Here is a 20473-nt window from a genome sequence, read left to right on the forward strand (position 1 = left end):
CTTTCAAAACAGACATGGTTTGGCTACCCAGAAAAGTCAAAGTAAATCGATGTTACGTGTTGTATTGAAAACTGTAGTGCCCCATGGGTCCTGAAATGAGACACTCCCAAAGCAATACTCTTGATCTAGCTCACATTGTCCCAGAACCCATCTCAGCCACGTGGCAGGATAAGTGTTCTTGTGAGCACTCTGGTGGTCCTTCCAAAACGCCTCAAAACTCAGACTCAGTCCATTTACCTTTTGCTTTGCATTCAAAAAGCTGTTATGCATTTACAAGTACTATGCTTTATGTTATTCACCATATATGCCTGTGCAATAACTCCTGGGTTACAGAGCTAACAAAAACCAGTAGTGGTAGAAATACAGAGCAGCACAGTCCTGGGGAAAAGTGATTAGGACTGCAAAAATATGCAGGACTGGCATCCAACTCTTCTTTCCTTGGGGATACTTTTTTTCTGCTAAATAGCTGTCCGGAGACTAAAGCAATGAAAAAAGCACGTGTTTACAATCAGTCTGCCCTGGTCTACTGGTTTCCCACTTTCTTCCTCTCAGGAACAAAACACTCAGAGAGCTGCACAGAAAACTGCAGATGCTGAATTAATTTGCTGCACTGGCCAGAATCAATTTGTGCAGTTCTAGCTGGCTACTAATGAAGATGGTACATTCAGGAGAAAGTTACTACAAAGACCATGAGCTTATTTTTGCTATAAGCAAAGGAAGGGGTAGATAGTTAAAAATATAAGTTCAAATGCCCAGTATAGGATGCAGCCTTAAAATTATGTTCCACACTTTGCACAAGCTATTTTTTACTTGAAATTTTAGTATAAGTATGGTTAACAGTAATTCTTTCAACTGCATTATTTCCCCAGACTTCACACTCCCTCTTGAGACTGGGCAGATAAATAGTTCTGCTGTAGTTGCTTTCAAGCAGCAAAGCACAAAATGTATGGATCTTAATATATACGATATTACACTACCTATTTTGAACCAGTGAGATAGATACACTGTATAGTGAGAATGGAGAAAGCAGGTACAGAAATACAAACTTATGAATATTTGAAACAGCAGAGCAGCACAGATAGCTGAGTGACCTACCAGGGTGATGAAAAGAAGGAAAAGGAGAGAAATGAAAGTGTCGTTACAACTGAAAATAGGGAATATTTTTTTAAATACCTTATCAATAGTAAGCATATAGAAGTGAGTAATGTCATTTTCGTGTGCATATTTGATTCTTGCCATACATTCCTCTTCATCAATGAGCTCACCAACATACTCATTCACAAACTCTCCCTGAAAGATACCGAATATCACTAGTAAAGTATATACCAAACCCACAGACAACATCACAAGTTAACAACTCTTTGCTAGGCAAGAATGATTCATACCTTCTTAATGTCCCTCTTTGCAACTAAACCCCACCCTTTCCCATCTGTTTTGATGATCTCTGTCTCAGGGTATTCACGTTTTGTAAAGCACTGGTTTTGGCATCGTTCTCCTGCTGGACAAACTTGTGGATGACATTCATACATCAACATCCGATTGAGGCACTCAGAGTCAAAGCCACAAGGGTTTTCATCTGTGGGCTTGCAGTTGCACTTGGGAATCTCAGAAATGTCAGCCGTATATATCTGCACTTTACCACAAGGCTTATTCACCTGAATAATACATTAAAATAGTTCAAACGTCACTTTAAAACATTTGTATTTATGGTAAGAATTATTACTGTTGATCATAAGTTGGTTTAGCAATACTACATGTTCCAAAAGTAATGACGTTTCCTAATTACATGACTCAAAAGGAAGCACAGTTACCAACACAACATTACAGCCCCTCCTCCCCAACTACTCTTCAGCTCTTCCTCCCCAGCGCTCTCCTAGATCTCTGAGTATCCAGTGTCATGTCCTCACACTTTACCTTAATATGCTTGTATGGGGGAGGTTTACGTTCACTTTCTTGGGTTTCTTTGGCTTCTCGCTGTAGCTTTATTTCTCGAAATCGAGCTTCAGCTTCTTGCAAAGCTTAAAAAAAAAAAGAAAGGAATGTTGTATCAACAAAAACACTCAGGAAGAGAATGACTCTCCTCATGTTGACCTGCTGAGTCAATGCTTAAAGAAGCATTTCTACTTCCTAGCTAAACCATTAATTTTTCTTGCAAACAATGCTTCTAGAGTGCTAACACTCCTTACAAATGGATCAATCCTACTCTGCTTCCCAGTCCTATTCAAGCTCTGCTTCCCAAAAAGCCAAAGTCATCAGAAAGAATTTCAGTCAGATGCTGGTCTTTTACAGGTAGTGGAAATAATGCTTCAATTCAAAGTGAATAATAGTGACGGCTGCACGGGACACTAAAACAGAGTTTTGTAATTCATTACTGTAAAACAAATGCACAGAAACAGTCCCAAGACTATGTGTGAAATGTGAAGCACGGACATAACAAGATTATTTTGCCTTTACTTGTAGCTACGTACCATTTTTGAAGACTTTTCCAATTCCTTTAATCCCCCGGTATCGACTCCCTCTGTCTCCCTCCATATAAGGGAACACCCGTGCTTGGTGAGTCCAAAAGTAATCCTTAGAACCAAAGAAAAACACAGGAAATTCTCCGATTTCATGCTTCATTTTCTGGATGTTTGGGGGAACGTTTTTCGGATGGCAAACTTCAGCAGGCCACCATCTAGCACAGAAATACAAATAGAAAAATACAACATTTCTGTAAGCTTAACGAAATCACCTTGAAGAGCAGTAACTGATCATTATTTCCAAACATAGGATGAAAAAAAGTAGAGAGCCTCAAAGTAAACTACAAAGCAAAACAGCCTGCAGGAGGTAAGTTCCTCCCCACACTCCAGCTCACTTGGCACAGGAAGAAGATTGGGTAGAAAAGGAAAGCCTGCCACTCAGATCCCTGGGACTTTTGCCTGCCTGCAGGCACACATAAATCTCCTTGCATCTGGTTAGCAAAAATAACATCTTCAACAAAGTCTGCCATCTCTATATTTGTTAAAGATCAAGAGGCAGCGTATAACAGCTACTAATGCTTTATAAGATAAACTCCACCCATCTCTATCACACTCAAATCTCGGTGTAAGTGTAAAACTCTAACAGCCTGAGTGACTTATCTCCCAGCCAAGGAAGGCAGTAATGCAGCCTATTACAAGGTATACACACTCAATTATTTGAAGAGAACTCTGAAGCAAAGGGCAGAAGGCCAGGATGGCAAAAGCACAGTAGTCTGCAAGGAGTCTTGTATGGGCACTGCTGTGGCAGAGAGCAACAGCAAAGCTTTCAAGTCTTGGAACAGGGGTGTTAAGCACAGGCAAAGCTCTGAGGGAGATGTGGTTCCCAGCTTAGAGACATGGGAAATCTGCGTGCAGCAAGGCACAGAAAAGCCAACTGTATGATCCTTAATTAAAACATGCCGATATCACTGTAAGAGAAAACAAATCTTTCATCAGACCTGTAATTTCCCAGCTTAACCCAAATAATATCCTGGAAATGGAGTTTCTTCCCCGCCCTGCAGTCATTGCAGTACCAGCTCCCATCTGGCATTTCGATGTTTAAGCAGTCCGGGTGAAACGCTGCAGGACAGGACTCGCAGCACAGCAAGCTTCCTCCTTCCAAGAGAAAAAAAAAAAGGAAGATTGAAAACCATCAAGACAAAATAGAAAGATTTGCATTCCAACCCGATTCAAAGCAGTGAGGTTTGTGGTAGGGTCTGCCAGAAAACAATGGTTAAAACATGCCAGCTTGCAACAAACACACATCATCGAGCTGTGCACAGAAACCAAATGGTCTTAACTGATTTGAATGCCTGGCAGACTCCAGTTAGTAAATACATACAAATTAAAAAGCAAGCTAATGATATAAATGCCAGAATAATGCACCACAGGAAAATTAGTTTGTTTTACTTTAATGACTACAATATATTTAACATAGCCTAACGCATATTAATAATTCACCATACGTAACATTTCAACAACAAAAATTAAGCCTAATTAAATGTCTCTTTCTCTTTTTTTTTCCCTCCGGAGAAGAGGTAGGGATGAGATTGTTTGGTCCATGAATTACCACGAGAAAGTTAGCTGCTGCTTAGTAAGCTGCTGTGCTGCGTGTTAATTCGTTAACAAATCAGGTAGATTCTCATTGCCACGGTTCAATCGGCGCGATGCATTCTGTGCTTCTCAATACGAAATCGATTTATTACTCAGCATAAAGCAAAACGCCCTTAATGAGTGGCTTCTGAAGTAAAAGCAGCTCTTAAAATATTTATGTTTTAATATTACGCATTAGCAATAAGGAAACACAGAAAGCTTCGGTCCATTGAACGCAGGGGAAAGAACAGAGAAGGATTTCTCATTATGCGTCTCTGGTAAAGAATTAAATCAGGCTGCTGGGTGCTGGACAAGGGCCGAGTGAAAATATTCTTGAATAAATTATATCTGCAAAGAAAGGACGCTCAAAAACTAAAAGCAGCACAAGGCAGCTGGAAGGCATTTCAATACCTAAGGGAGATGAACTTAGCACGCCACGTTTCTAATTGCTTTCTGTGAAGAGATCGGCAAAATAAAACTGAAGTGGAAGAATCAAACATCTCGATGCCGCACATACGTAAGAGCTTTGCATCAGTTTACCTTTGGAACACACAAAGCACCAGCTCACATTGACATGCGCGTGATGACTTTTTCCTTTCATGGCAGTGAAATGGTTCGTACAAACAATGCTGTTGGAAGCGATGACTGCACATCCCGCAGCAATGCACACGTCTCCAGCATGGTATGCAACAGGACAGCGAACACAGCGCATCATCTTTCCTAGCAAAGCAGAACACTGCCGTATTTATTTCTGAACAAAACCCATTCGTCATTTGATCTTCACAAATAGTATGACTGCTGAAAATCGCTGATGAACACACGAAGGGTTTCAGTCATGTTTTCAAGGTTCGCATGTTTACTTTCAGCGACAACGCTGAATTAACAAAGGTTTTTAGAGAATGCTGTACTGAGCTGAAGGCACTATAACATTTAAATACGAAGGCTTCAGCCATGAACAGAGCAGACAACCTTTTCTCAGTCACGCAGTTGTGTTTACAAATGCTCCCCAGGGCTAAAAATATGCACAGAATCATAGAGAATCATAGCATGGTTTGGGTTGGAAGGGACCTTAAAGCCCACCCAGCCCCAACCCCTCGCCGTGGGCTGAGTGCCCCCCACCAGACCAGGCTGCCCACGGCCCATCCAACCCAGCCTTCAATGCCTCCAGAGATGGGGCACCCACAGCTCTCTAGGCAGCCCGTGTCAGTGCACCACCACTCTCTGAGTAAAGAACTCCCTCCTAACTGTACGTTCACATTCAGGACGCCTTGCTGCAGTGCTTGAATCAACCAGTAGTACCCGTATGCCTGTAATTGCAGTGAGGAACCACTACAGGAGCAGATTCCTTACCATAACGTACCATACACAGACTTAATTTATCAGTCATAAACATGTAGAAATGAAACTACCTTTTGAAATTCGTGGATGGGAGGGGTTACTAACATGACAACTGAGGCAGCTGTGCAGAGGACACCGAAAACCCCTGCTCTCAAACACGGTCAGGTGGAATTTCTTCACACAGGCCTCATGGTAGAATTTTCCACAGTGGGATACAACGCAGCGCTTCAGGTCTGCCTTCCTCTCTTTACACACAAAGCAGGTATGCACACCTGGTGGCAGAAGTAATAAAAACCATGTAACTAATTTTTCATTCAGACCTGTGTATTTAAAACACTTTTTGTTGGGGGGGGGGAGGGAGGGTTTTGTTTTGGTTTTTATGAAAATTCCATTATTTGAAGCAGCAGTTTATCTGCTTTCACTCTTCAGTGTTCCATACTGATTTGTTTAGATACAGATAAATAAAGCACAACCAAAATAAAGCTATAATAGAAATCCACTGCAGTTCATGTGTGCATATAACACCCAGAGCCTCACTGATCTGCTTTGGTGTTCTTATTCATGAGTCTCAGCCAGAACAACTCTGAATGTTGTTTCTAAAGCAAGGAAATAGGATGCTGCTTTGTCTGCAATCCTGTAAAATTTGGCTTGCAAGTCCACAAACTCAGGACCAGTACCCTCCAATCCTCTCTGGACTGCCTGGAATAACCTTATTTAGAAGCATCTTCACCACCTGCACTGAACTGAGCTTATGAGCAAGAACACAAATCTGTCTGTAACATTTTGAGATTAAGAGCTTCCAAGCAATTATTTCAGGATTAAAAGCAAATTAAATTAATAGCAGCAAGGTGGTCTTTTAATGGGAAAAGCAAAAGATCTATGCAGACACAAAAAGAACTGAGAAAAGACTTAAAATGTTTCACTTGCTGCTTTTTTTTCCTGGATTCCTTAGGTCTTTGTGGCAGACCTTAAATCTACTCCGTCACTGTACTCAGACAGATACAATCTGCAATTATTATGGCAGTGGGATTCAGAGCAGAGCAACCAATTTGCAAGAGATTTCTCACTGAAAACAGAGCGAGCATCCTCAGCCATGGCACAGTTAATGGTAACACATGAATTCCCACACCATCAGGCACCGAAGGGTAAGTACAGTTTGTTCACAGATACATTATCTGTATGGGATGATTTCCTGTAACAACGTATGGGAAAATGACACCTTTTCTGTTTAAAATTGAATAGAAAGGGACAAACTTGCCTGATGTACATTCGCTACAAACGAATTTTCCTGCTGGTCTTCCAGAGAGCCCAAGGCAGCTCACGTGAAAAGCTCGATAGCAAAGTCCTTCACACAGCAGGAGATCACCTGTTTTTTCACAGAGCTTTTACAACACAAAGGCATCGAATGTTAAAGAAAAGTTCATAAGCAGAAAAAAATAGCATTCATTATTCCTTTCCATAAATTGCTCCTCCAAATCTCTTTTCCCATGGTCGAAATCGAATTTAACAAGTGAAAGACAACACTGCAAGTATCATCACGTGCCCCTGCCTCCTGTTGCAACAAATACTAGTCATTAAACTGGGAGAAATACCACTGATAGAAACATGGTACATGAGAACATACCCAGAAAAAAAGAAAACAGCTTTAAGAATTTTCCCCTCCGCAAACTGATGCATCTGAGCAGGTTTTAAAAGAAACCTTATTTTCCTTTTCTTTGGCAAAAGGAAACTGATCTAGGAGACACAGTGATCCTGCTATGTCCAGGCTGTTAGCAGTGACATAAAACTAAAAACGAACTCAACAACAATGCTGGCAGAATTTAAGTGATTAGACAACATTTAAAGATAGATACAACCTCACCACCATTATGCACAAGAAGAAATGGAAATACAACTGCTTTTCCAGTCTGCTGGAAACAACTTTCACCTGCCCAGAGCTATCGTATTACCCTCTCATAACCTAAGAACTCTGTAAGCACAGCTCCAGGAAGTGTTCTGCCTGCAGTGAGCATGCTGTAAGTGCAGTGCAGCCACCTCTGCTGTGCGCACAACCATGGCAGACTTCCTTCTCTGTATCAGCAGACAAGCAAGCAGTTCTCCACCATTTAACCCAGTGACCTGGCAAACTTCATGCGTTGTCCTTGAGGTACTAATCACATTTATTTTACTGATCTGGAAACTAAACCAGAAAGGCTAAGTCGCTTATTTTAGAAAAAAAATGGGAAGAATTCCATTTACTGATACAGGGACGTGTTCACTAACGTCTCCTCCATGCGATAGGCACAATAAACCTGTTTTTGCCCTAATATTGTCATTTTCAAACTGAAAAATACCTTTTCCGGGATAGCTCAGAGAACACAGCTCCCTGCCCAGCTGCCGTCTCTCACCTGACACACATATTCTTTTTTTGTTCCCGTTCCTCGCTCAGATTTTTTGGATGAGATAGACACTTCAGTCTGAGTTTCATCAGCGCTTTCATAGGGAGACTCTGAGCGCTCATCTCCTGGGCCATCGAAGATCTGAAGATTAAACACACACATTAGAGAAAGCAGCCACGCACGTGAATGTTGTTCAGCATGTCAACTGAAGGAAGCAAACAGACTGCAATTCAGGCTAACAGACTGAGGTACGTTCGTTTGGTTTTGTTTCCCCACCTTTCAAAAGAAAGTTTGATTAAATTCAGAGTATGCACTTGTGGAAGTCTCAACATAACAGCTACTTTCACAAACTCAACAACTGCCAAAACAAAACACCAAGACTTTGTAATATGGCATTTTATTTGTACTCAGTCCTATAACCCAGTTAGTCAGTGCCTAGCCAGTAACACAAGGACATCATAAAAAGCCACCATTAAAGCTTGAATACATGCTTTACATGGCATTAACAATGCATTTTAGGAAGAAACTCAGTAGAACTTCAAGCTGCATAGCAGGGTCTCTGACTCAAATATTCTTCAAGAGAGTGGTAACGTTATACAGAAGAGAGAAAAAGTAGGTGTGAGGAATGTCACAGGTAACAATGAATTCAAAACACTCCAAAAGATGACCTTGTCATGCATAAATCTTACATAAAAAGTCTTACCAAATGAGTTAAAGTCAGAAGACTTCTAAAAACATATTTGTAATTTAGTTTAAGGACAAAAATCCTAGCATTTCAGAGACAACACCGCGCCGTTTTCAGTCCAACACTGTTCAGGGATGGGATGCACATATGAGTCACGTGCCCTCCCCCTCGGTACAGCAGAAAATGCAGAACTTCATATTGTTGCCCTCAGCCTGAACTCAAAAGAATTGTTATGGCTACAGACATTCTCCAGGAGAGCACCACGATTTGCAACTGCAAAACCAACCTGTCGCTTCTCTCAACGCTTGTTCTAATGGCTATGAACACATACCATCAAAAATAATGCCTCAAGTTCCTTCTGAGTTGTCTAACCCAGAGTTGATGATGCTTTCTTGAGGTATTTCACTCACAACAAAAGCCCTTTGGATTTTTTCTCCTGTGGAAGTACATCACAATTAGAACCCACTTCAACCCTTTCTGCTAAGCCAGAATGCAGTCTAAATTTCTCACTAGAGTTTTTTTTTTCCAGCCTCAGGAGGATTTTGGTTGAGTTTTCCCTGACTGGAGACAGTATTCCCCAAGTACAACATTCAAAGCCAATGAGCATCTGACTTCTCCTCTGCACTGCCTCTGTTCCACTGCCTAAAGACCTGCCCAAACCTTTTCAATATGACATTGAAACCCAGTGCTCAAGAGATCATTGTGCCAAGAGCTGTTTCCCAGGACACAAACACCCCACTCCACGTGCAGAATTTGCTTTCTGTCTTCGCACGTACAATCTTGTAGGAGTCCACATTAAAATACATTTGATTAAAAATGGTCCGGCTCAGCAAGTAATTTAGACAGCTAAGTGCACACTCTCTATCAGCCCATCTCCACGTCACGTGCAAATTTATTAGAAGTGATATATTTTGAAATCAGAGATAAAAACACAAAGATATCAGAGCCAGTATTGGTCTTTATAAAATCCCTTGTGAAATGCTGGCTTTGACTGATTACTTCTCACCGTTGCTGCCAGCTAACCTGCATTCCTCCATTTAATGTCTGCTCTCCTTCACTGTGTCTAAAATTATTTCATAAATTGGATCTGACTTTTTTTTTTTCAGACTCATATTACAAATGCATTTTCTCTGTGCAAATGCAAGCTATTGAAGCGATTCCTACCTACATTTCATCTATGAATAGTTCAACTGGATTCATCTCGAGATTCTGCCCCATGGTTCTATAAGCGCTACCCTTCAGTGGGTTAAAAGAACCTGAATGTAAAACCATTGCTTTGTTCAGGTACCAGGAAATCTCTGATCTCTGGAAGGACATGGAAAACAGCAAACTGCAAATGCATGCAGTATGCACAGCCAGGAGTAGCCAGGTTTTGCTGGGAAATGGTGGATTAAGAAAGGCAGTACTGGAGTTCAGCAGAAAACCAGAAGTGTTTTCCCTTAGGGTTTAAGTAAACTTATACAATACCCTTTATTTCTGTATAAACTCTTCCCATAGAAACACTACTTAGTATAAGCAGTGCACTGCTCAAACCTTTTTGAGTACGTCATTACGTTCCTGTTAGAACTAGCCAAAATTAGTCATGTACACTAAGCTAATGCTACTGGTGTCCTCCGTATTTCCCCCACACCAAAAACATTTTATTAAATCCTAAGTTAAAACTTCTGCACACCGATCTGAAGAGATAAGAGAATTGTTTTCCCACCACGCACCCCCTGGAGAAGAGCACCCTGCTGCCCCGGCTCCCTTCTCTGAGGGCAGAGCACAGAAACAGAACAAACCCTCTGACACATATGCCAAGTCACAGGAGAATAAGGCTGGCTTTAAAACAACAGTTTCCAGGCTCGTCTTTGGTTTATATACTAGTAAATATTCAAACGAAGGATGCACACCTCTATGTGTAGAGGTAATCCTATGGACAGATAGAAGCCTTTCACAAACCCCTTAGACATGGGCTACAAAATCACAGCCATGCATGAACCATAGGTTGAAAACCATTTCCTTACAGACCTCAAATTTTACTGCCCTACTTGGAGTTAATGCAATAGCCCTTCATTTACATTCAACGGTTACTGAGCCAAAGCAGCACTGGCACGAATTGAATGCTACCATCACAGCCACAGAACCCAAATTCTTGCCAAATTTTAAGACAAAACTTGGCAATTCACAGCAGCCTACAGATTCATGATGGATTTCAAGCATGAATACGCATCGCATGAACAGAGTATCTGTAGTTAGTCAGCTACAAGGCTACCAGGCTGAGAGTATCTTGTAGGAAAAATACAACCTCTGCTTTGCAATCACCAGGAGCCCTGAGCACATCACAGATCAGACCTCCATTCAGCACCAACGCTGCCCTGTGCAGCCGAGCAGGGACACGCTGCTGTGACGTCAAAGGATCGCTGCATCTCTAAGCTTAGCATTGGCCTTCAATTGCTTCGTGCAGGGTGCTGCAATCCCAAAGATGCATCCCATCCAACACTCAGAGCTACTATCATCAACACCTGAGTTTTCACGCTGGCTAATTTTAGGGAGCAAATGAAGGGCATGGTGAGCAGATTCCCTCTTACACTTGTAAGAGAGGGATGCCCTTCTGGAGGAGAATTCTGAATTTAAACTCATGTTCTTGGTCTCACTTCCAACTGGCCGCCCCCCTCAGTAAATAACCCTGTTCTGCACACTCATTCTTTGGTCTGCTCCCTGTGATGAGAGCCAGAATCAGGGAGCTCAGCTCCCGAGGCTATCCAGCAAAAGCTGATCGAGATATAACGAAGCCAAACGTGTGCCTGTCCCCTGAAGGCCTGTGAGAGGCCGGGACAATCTGTCGAAAATGTTTCTTGGAGGACCTACAACGAAATGGCACATAGAACAGGAAAAGGCCGGGGCGACCGCCTGCAGCCTGAGCATGCTGCGACAGCACAGCCAGGGCTGCCAGCCACCAGGGAACGCTTCCACAATAAAAATACCTCCCGATGAAAAACGCGAACTGAAGAGGATTTATAAGGCTGCTGGAAATCACTTTCTACAGTAAAACAGTGCCACCTCTAAAATTAAACATTAACACTCGTGGGATTTGTTAGCACAGCTCGTACGTCACATCAGGACAGATGCGATGGATATGCATTCACCAAAAACCAATACAAGTTTCCGTGGTCTTTTTTTGTCTTTTTTTTTCCTAAAATTGCTAAGTCAAATGTAAATCCTCCTTGTGATCATGCCAGAGCTTGTCCTTTCCTGGTTTTTGTAACATAATCTCCCTAGAAAAGTAAATTGCACGTAATTACCTCTTCTGATATTTAGGCGAAGGTTCAAAGGAAGCCACGCTTAGATTAGTGGCAAAACCTGTTAATTAGTAATTCCCAGCAGTTGCCGGTTTGCTGTGTTATTCTGTTGCACACGTTGAGTAATACCTTATTTTTCGTCAAGGCAAAGTAAAACTTTTAAGAAAGTGTAAGTTTAGGGGGAGAAAAAGGCAAAGCTGTTCGCTTCAGCTGTGCGACTGACAAGCTGCAGCAATGAGATCACCCCCAGCCCCATAATCAGGGCCGTTTTCCATTAGCAATTCACAGTGCTGCAGCACGGAACCAGCATTCTCACAAGCACCAGCACACTTCATATTCTGCACATCAGCCAGGCTTTCCTCTCGCTTCAACTACAAAACAACTCAGTTTCAGAGTAGTTGCTGTTAGAGGCTTCCACACACTGCGCTGGCTGAACACAGAGCAACCGGCTGACATTTGAGAACTCAAACCCAGGTCTTTTTACTGAAAACTGCATCTGTGAGCACACAGGAGGGATGGGAGAGAAAGGGAAAAGTCTGACTTAAAAACCAGGACTAATTGAAATCATCGGGAGCTTTACTTCCTGCTCCCATCAGATTCTCACAGCTATCTTTCCATTTGGAAGCACGTTATGCACTGCTCACACACGTGAGACTCAAAGAGAACATGGAAGGACACGTGACTACTTTTTTTTTTTGAACATGCTCTCCATAGCTTTGTTATTGGGAAAATATCCATTACTGAGTCAAACTGGGATAGAATTTTTGGCATCTCTGTACATTCTTTGGTTTTAGTATGGTATTCTTTTTTACCATGTTTTAGCAATGGAAAGGTACAAATTCTGGCAACAGATCACAGTATTAAGAATTGGGTCTACTGATCTCAACGTACATTGATCATCCATCTGATGTACTCCAACATTTGGGTAATAGTTATTCAGACCTATGACGGCACAACAATCAGGGCATCAAGACTTCACATCTCCAACGTTGTTGTAATTTCCTTTGGAACCAGGCCTTTTGCATATGTTAAAACTCCCTATTCACAATAATCAAAAGGAGCATTTAATGGATTCTTTCAGACAAACATCGACCTACTTTTAGAAAGGCTGTGGAAGAATGGTTATAACGGCAATCTCCAGCATTCATTCTTCACTGAATGAAGATGCTTTGCATACTGCAATATTTGATGCATAAAGGCAGATTACACCAGCAACCAATACAGTGGGCAAATGTTTAACTGCTAAATATAAGATCTTCTACTGCTTAATTACTTCATCTAAAAGGTTGTGCAGAAGTGATAGTCAGTGTGCACAGAGATGCGAGGACAGACTGTAGAACAACGTACTTTCATTCTCAAGGTTATGCTGAGTAAGTAAGAATTCATTTTTGATGGAGGCTGTTGGGCAGGCTAAGAAAGAAGGGAGAAATGTGTGTGCATTTACATTTAAAATAATAAACTAGAGTATGAAAAGCAAGTAAATTGAGTCAGCAATGTACATAATGTGATTTTATATGTTTATATTCTTAATTTTGTCTTTCTTTTGAAGCTGTCTAGAAAGATATGTGAGAAGAGGGCAGGAAAAGGATTCAAAATTAAAATCACTTTTAAAATGTTTTTCTTGTAATACTTTCTTCAGCTACACCACTGAGAGTTTCAGCTCACTGCACCATCAACCAAGGCATTCAGTGGTGAAAGCATAAAGCACTAACGTATGGAAACATCTTTCACTCTTACATCACTCAGTCCATCTAAATGTTAAGCTCAACTCTACAACAATTTTTAAAGTATTCTTTGCAACCAGATTTCCAATTTGAGTTTCAGCCACAAATTTCAGCAGAAATGTGAGCCAATTCCTTATTCTCATTCTGACTTTTCTTGCTCTTAAAATGGCATGCAAGCTGGCATGGATGCTCAGCTTGCAGATTTCTAGAATGATGTGGATGAACTCTGCAAGTGGCACCATTAGTTCCACATCTGGATGGTTGAAATGTCATGCATTTAGAACACACACGCACACACACATACATATATATATGGTACTGACATATACTGGATGATTGGATGACAACTGAGAGCATAATACAAGAAAGGATGATGTGGAATTTAAGAAGTCAAATGATCTGCGTTTCAAAGAACTGAGTGAGAATGAAGTGAAATGCTTTGTGGATATTTACTCCATCCACCTATTTTTTTTCCCATTCAAAATTTCCTACTACATTAACCATTTTCCATGTCCTTTCTGACAGCTCCCAAATCAAACAGCAAATATCAGTGCCAGCAAAACCACTACATCATAATTTCAAGGAGAAAGATGTTCAGAAATTCCAGATCTGAAAACAAATGGCTGCACTCATCCACTCTGCAACCTAAGAATTCGAAGAAAAAAGTTGCTAGAGGATGAACACAAAATGCAACTGTTCTGACCTTCAAGGCTGACTCCCAAACAGCTGTTGACGTGGCCATTACGTGTGCTTTTAGTTTTAACTTTACGATTAAGTCTTCATTTTTAAAATCTGATATCTAAAAAACATTTTGCTGGCTCGTGTTATCTTAGGGGTGGGGAATGGGGGTGTAGGTCGTGACTTTTTTTTCTTCTCTGTCTTTAAAGGATGAGAACATCAATATTTGCTGAGGCAAAAGCACACACCCCGTGAAACGTAAGGTTTTCAAACACTATCCACTGTGCATCAGCAATTGCAAAGCGTAAACGGTTCAAGTACACTACAGTGCTTATTGGCTTCACCAGGAATTCTCATTTCCTAGAGCCAATTCAGACACACTTTCCCTGCCCAGAGTATGAAGGTTCAAAATGAAATTGGAAATTCCAGTGAGAAGGTTGCTAGCCTTTATGCATCCATGGTGCGCACACATGAATGGGCTCCAACAGTCATCACTGCACCAGCTGCAAACCCCTTCAGATTTTTCTAGCTACCAAAGTGCAATTTTCATTAAAATGTACATACTCTTCCTCAGAGCACTTACTTTAACAACACATTCAGTCTTACGAAAGCAGTTCTTGTATTACTCATATGTGCTTGTTAAACAGCATACATTAAGAATACAAGCTGTGGTCTTAGTCATATTAAGATCAGGTTGCTCTTCTGTCACGTTGTGCTTAATCAGTTAGAAAATCAACTAAAGGGCAAATACTTTCAGACAGGAAAGTTAACCCTCCTGCTTCCCTTTGTTTGACTCAAACATCTTTTGTTTTATAATCCCGGCTGTAGAACATAAAATGGAAACAAAATCCACAACGTAGACTTCCTTTAAAGCTAGGGGTATGGAAAATGAGAAGAGCATGGCAGAAGCAAGTCACCTCTGCTGCAGGTTCGAGATCCACAAAAAAAAGAGTAACCTACTGCTTTCAGGTCACCCACTATCTCTATAGCTATTCTGCATCTTCTTGTAAGCATTTTAGATCATGTTTCTATGACTTCTGAATGCTGTTGGCTATTAAGCTCCACTGTGGTTAGAACTAAGGACACTGCTACAAGCTCAGACTTCCTGCAGTGACTTCAGTATCAGTGATGTCTATACCACAATCAGCCAGGAGGAAGGGGACTAGTCTGGCTAAGAGCTTCCTATTGAAAGACTGGCGTATGGATCTTCTGATAAGGAAACTTGTTAGTCCTTCCACAGAGATTTACCAACTGCCTTTTCTTCTTAACAAAACTCTTAATGACTAGTTGTGTAGTTGTCGTTTCTTTTTTAAATCTAAGCACAATATACATAAAAATATATATAAACAGCATGCAGATAGATCAGACTGTATTTGAAAGACAATCTATTGTGCACCCACACGCAGACAGAAAAACTGACAGAGCCAATTGAGTTACAGTTAACATTTCCTTTATTTCAGTATAAGAATTCCTGAACTGAAGAATGGTATTTTGGCCCATACTGCTGGACTAGATAAATTCTTTAAGTATGCGGTGCCACAAGTGTACACAGTACTATCATAGCAAAAAGACGGCCTGGGACAAGGTTCATTTTTATTATTAGCAGTAGTTAGACGTTTCAGGTAAGGATATTATGCATTTCTGAATTTGCCTGGAAAGTTAATTAGAATTTTGAGAACATTTTAAAACATTATAAAATTGCCTATAGACACCCATGATACTTTGGTACGAGATGTGGAATAAAAACCTACATTAGATAAACATTCAGTAAACAGATTCTCTGCACTCTGAAGCCTAAGTAACACACAAGCTGAGAGTAATTACATAAGAAACTTAATTTTCTACACAAAACGTGCTGCCAAAGAACAAGATTCGAACCTAGAACTTTTTTTTTTTCCACATGAAAGTGAAAGCATCGTAACAAAGCAGTATGGCCTGGTAGGCAATGCAAGTCATTTCAACTGTTAGAGGCTTTGGCAGAGGTTTAGCGTGAAAGAAGTCCAATTACTTGCAGTGTTCCACAAAACCATACCCCTGACTGCTTATTGGTGCTTTGAAACAGGGAAGAGAAATCTATAGGCATACAGAAACAAACAGAAAACAACTGCTAGGTCACAAAGGATGTAAAGAGAAACTAAATATTACGTTATTCTTAAGCTTTGTTTTGAAGAGAAAATTATCATTGAAGGAACCTAGGAATAAAATGCCAGAAACACATCGATACATATGTCTTTAAAACAACCTGCAAGGATATCTTCAACTATTTTTTCTTCAGGGCAGTAGTTTCTTTAAAATAATGTGAATTTCCTTCTTCCTTTCTGTTCTTAGGATCACAAAGGCAGTTATTTTTACCTTTAGTAAGCATGCCTAGAGTATTTTAGTTGTATAACATAGGACAACTAGACTCCAGGGTTGATAAGTGGAGCTGATGTACTTAGTTGCAAGTTGTACAGGTCTCATGACTGCCTTCTGGTTCAAACAGCTTACCTTTTAAGTTCTGTATGTATTCTTTCCATTCTGTATAGACACTAATACCCATCAAACAAAAACCAAAAAAACGCAGATAAAAGAAATCTGCCTCAAATTAGTAATTTTAAAAAAATGTACTGCTTAATAAGCACACACAAAAAAGCAAAACTTAAGGCTACTGTCTTACATTATTAGGCATTGGAAATACAAGAAGTTGGAGCTGTAACCAGCAGCTGAGCATGTTTTGACACTGGATGTTATACAAAGAATTCCCTCCAGGGAAGATACAGAACGTACATGAAAAACGTCACTTTCAAGAACTTTCACAGGCTTCTTTCAACTGCCATCTGCTGGTCAGCTCCTACTTCATAAGGGTATGATGAATGACAAACTAGCTAGGAATTTAGAGTATTACATGTTCTTTATTTTGTCCTCTTTAAAGATATTATGATTCTCTGACAAAGTTCAGAGGTAGTATCTAGACCCTACAGGATGCTATGGCATTTATCTACCGTGAACAAATCCATTCAATTTAATGAAGCCAGCCAATAACGACAAAAATTGATTGAAAAGCTAGAACAGGTATGTCTTGTGCAAATACACAAAATGTACTAATAATCCAACAACAATGGTAATGCAAAGCCTTTTTTTATTGATTAAAAAATATTGGTTACACTCTACTGGCACCTACTACATTATTGAAGGGTAGAAGGAAAAGGTAAAAGACAGCACTTGCATCTCTTCTAAAAAATACGAGGTTTTGGATGGTTACATCACATCTTACAGCAGCAGTAAAGTACTACTCTGAACTTTTGTAGACTTGGAAATGTTGATTATCTTTCTCACGCTATGCCTCACAGCTGCTCATTAAGAAACAGATTTCAAGGAAATTACTGTTGATGCCAAGTGCCCAGAAGAAAATTAACTATTTTTTTTCCCCAAGATTAAATACAGGTATGACATTTACTCATTCATGTGTAAATATCAAATAAAAACAAAGGCATTGCTATTTTTTTGCCCAGTGACTTACAGAAAATCCCTACTGGTCCTGTCCATCATGTTAAAATAATTAAAACCCTAATTTTTTGAAAGGAGCAAAGGCCTACCTTTTACCCTCTGGTACGTTAAGTCTTCTTTTTAAGGGAGAAGCCCATGGTTCTCTCTCCCTTCTAAATTAGGCACCTAAAATGACTTATGGATTAAAAATTTGGGCTTCCGTTCATTTTGTAATATTTCAAGTATTCCCATTAAAAAAAGCCCCAAGTAACAATAAAAACCATCCAAAATCTTTGTAAATAGTCAAAATAAGATGATCTTTCATAGAAGAAAAAAAAAAACCAAACTGTGCACACACCTCTTTACTGAACACACTTCTATTAAGCTTCAGTTGCAATGAGTGACATTTAAGACGTTTGCAACTAGCTACAGTCCTTGACAAATAACAGTTATATGCAGGTTCCCTTCTAGAACAAGCTGTCCACAAGTAGTGAGGGAAAAAAAGAAGGAAAAAAAAAACCCCGAACAGCCAGAATCCACTCAATATTGCTTGCGAAGGTGTATGTGCTTGTGGAATATGCAGGTTTTTTTTTTCCACCTCTGTTAGAAGATCATTTAAGTCCACACTTAGAAGTGTAATAGTGAACACAAATATAAAAGTTTGTCAGCAAATGTATTTAATGTTGAAAAGAATTACATCCTATTCAATTAGCGGAGCAAGGCTTTCAGCATTGCATGATTGTGTTTGTTTTCTAAAACTCCTTCCCTTGTCTTTCTGGAGAAGGTTTCCCTCTGGATGAACAATCTCAGGACATATCTGTATTTAGCTGTTTAGACAAGTGCTAAATGACAATACAAAAGGGAAAAAGGTTTTTAAAGCCACCCACATCATCCAAGGTTTATATCTTTCCTTGTTTTGTAGAAGATAGTAAGTTCAGAAACACATGCCTGTCATATATATTCTTTAAATATTTATTTAAAGGCAAAATATATCTATTATCATAGGAAACAAATTGGGTCCAACCCTTAGCTGGTAAAACCTCACGTCAGTGCAGCTTTAAACCATTTAAGGATGCAGCCCACTGTTATCTACTCCTCAGCCCACCCAGCTCCCCTTGAGTCTCTGCTTTTATAATAGGGTACATTTTTGTTATGTTGATTGCAGGGGGGTTGAAACTTGATGATCTTTGAGGTCCTTTTCAACCCAGGCCATTCTATGATTCTATGATTCAATTGTTTTGAAACATTAGGAAAACATGAATTCACTTTCTAATCTGTATATCTGTCTTATGAGCACTGTACGATGTTAATTTTTCTCACACTTTTTGCTTTTTAGCAGTAGCTGAGTAAATTAAGAGCGAAGTTTTAAGATTTTCATCTCAGCCTAAACAATCATTTGTTTTTACACGTGAACTGTTAGGACACAACCCAAAATCCTACAAAAATGAGACTTTTACAGAGAAAGATTTCTGTAGACTTCATTCTTTTTTTTTTTTTTTATAACGCTATAAACAGAAATAGAAGGATCTTTCTCCTGAGATTACAAAATTTAGAGATGCATATTTAGAATGAAAAATACAGTATGATCACAGTATGATCCTTAAATGGGTCTGGCTTAATAGCTGGTCCCACATACAAACAGCTTAGATTGCAAGTCCCGATAGTAAAGTCAAAACAGAAGAAAGCGTTATGCCAATAACTGTGAGTTTCTCAATTGCAGGAACAAAATGAGAGCAAGTATGACTTTTCTTGACTGCTGCCCTGGACATTTTTTTCTGGTGGGACTTCTTTAGTTTATTTTATTTGGGTACAGGAGGGAGAATGCGAGGTGGTTTTTTTTGTTTTTGTTTTTTTTTTATAAAAGGTATTTGCAAGTTACAGTAAGATAAACAGCCATTAACATGCAATCTTCCCCACCCCCCAAAGGTAAACCATTTATGAACATAGTCTAGATATTTTAACTGCATCCATTATAGTGTCTAAGCGCCTCATGCTTTTTGTTTAGGGAGACTAAAGAGTCTCTAGGATATTTGGAAGCCTTACTCCCTCATTAGCAGGCAAGTATTTTCTCTACAACTTCTGTAATACAAACTTCTTGAAGGTGTTTGTCCATGGATAGTTTAATAAAACCTACCAACTACATTTCTGAATCCACCTGCAACACAGCATGCATACTTGACCCTCATGCTGCTACTCTTTGGCTGATTTGTTTTAATAGTGTGGATAACTCGGGGAACGGTTTAATGGATTGTATGAATACACTTCTGGTACATACATTTCATTTATTGTATGTCAATTGAAGGGAATTACAGTTCCAAATATGCAGAGCTAAGACTATGATTAGTAAGTATCAAAAAGATACATCCTTCACTGCCTGCTTAACTCTACTGACGATGAAGCTATTTGCATCACAGAGAAATAGCACTTAAACAGCCTGAAAACTAATCTGAGCTTAAAGGGGCTCTGCTCAGAAAACTGTCCAGTTCTAGATTGGAGGATTAGGAAACTTGCTTCAATATAAAAGCTATGGCAACATGACAATATTGAGTTACATAATGTAACTAATGTAGTACGCTTACATAAAGTCTGTAGAAGAAAATACAGAACACACTGGCATTTTACTTTGCCTCTAACAGAAGGTTACAATTCTAAAACTTTGTTGGTAAATACATTAAAAACCACAATAATATTTCGACGTCCCCAAATCAGACGTTCTTGTTACAATAAATGAATTTGCAATGCACACATTAACAGGTTTCACAGAGGCCAGAACTGTAACTTGTCTAGAGCACCAACGTTAGAGAATTCACCTTTGTTTTTTGCTTTTAAACAA

The 20473-nt window shown here is 39.8% G+C and overlaps 1 protein-coding gene and 1 non-coding gene across 11 annotated transcripts in view; both read right to left on the bottom strand.

Moving 5' to 3' along the window:
- The window catches only part of WHSC1 (Wolf-Hirschhorn syndrome candidate 1), a 102298-nt gene that overhangs the window by 6136 nt on the left and 75689 nt on the right, over positions 1 to 20473 (bottom strand). For 8 of the 10 annotated variants that reach the window (XM_015286001.4, XM_015286006.4, XM_015285995.4 and 5 more), the window contains 9 exons: positions 7817 to 7948; positions 6688 to 6811; positions 5501 to 5701; positions 4632 to 4811; positions 3458 to 3614; positions 2469 to 2674; positions 1915 to 2018; positions 1386 to 1655; positions 1174 to 1290 (listed from right to left, as the gene is read on the bottom strand). In XM_015286001.4, coding sequence (XP_015141487.2) covers positions 1174 to 1290; positions 1386 to 1655; positions 1915 to 2018; positions 2469 to 2674; positions 3458 to 3614; positions 4632 to 4811; positions 5501 to 5701; positions 6688 to 6811; positions 7817 to 7948 — 1491 coding nt within the window. Of the gene's footprint in view, positions 1 to 1173; positions 1291 to 1385; positions 1656 to 1914; positions 2019 to 2468; positions 2675 to 3457; positions 3615 to 4631; positions 4812 to 5500; positions 5702 to 6687; positions 6812 to 7816; positions 7949 to 15608; positions 18483 to 20473 lie in introns of those variants that run through there. The other 2 variants (XM_015286005.4, XM_015286009.4) reach the window with 2 other exon arrangements.
- Positions 58 to 188, bottom strand: LOC112532453. Its single transcript, XR_003075185.1, has one exon. It is a non-coding gene; the product is annotated as a small Cajal body-specific RNA 23 (non-coding RNA).

Source organism: Gallus gallus, chromosome 4 (genome assembly GCF_016699485.2).
Source record: "Gallus gallus isolate bGalGal1 chromosome 4, bGalGal1.mat.broiler.GRCg7b, whole genome shotgun sequence".
NCBI lineage: Eukaryota > Metazoa > Chordata > Aves > Galliformes > Phasianidae > Gallus > Gallus gallus.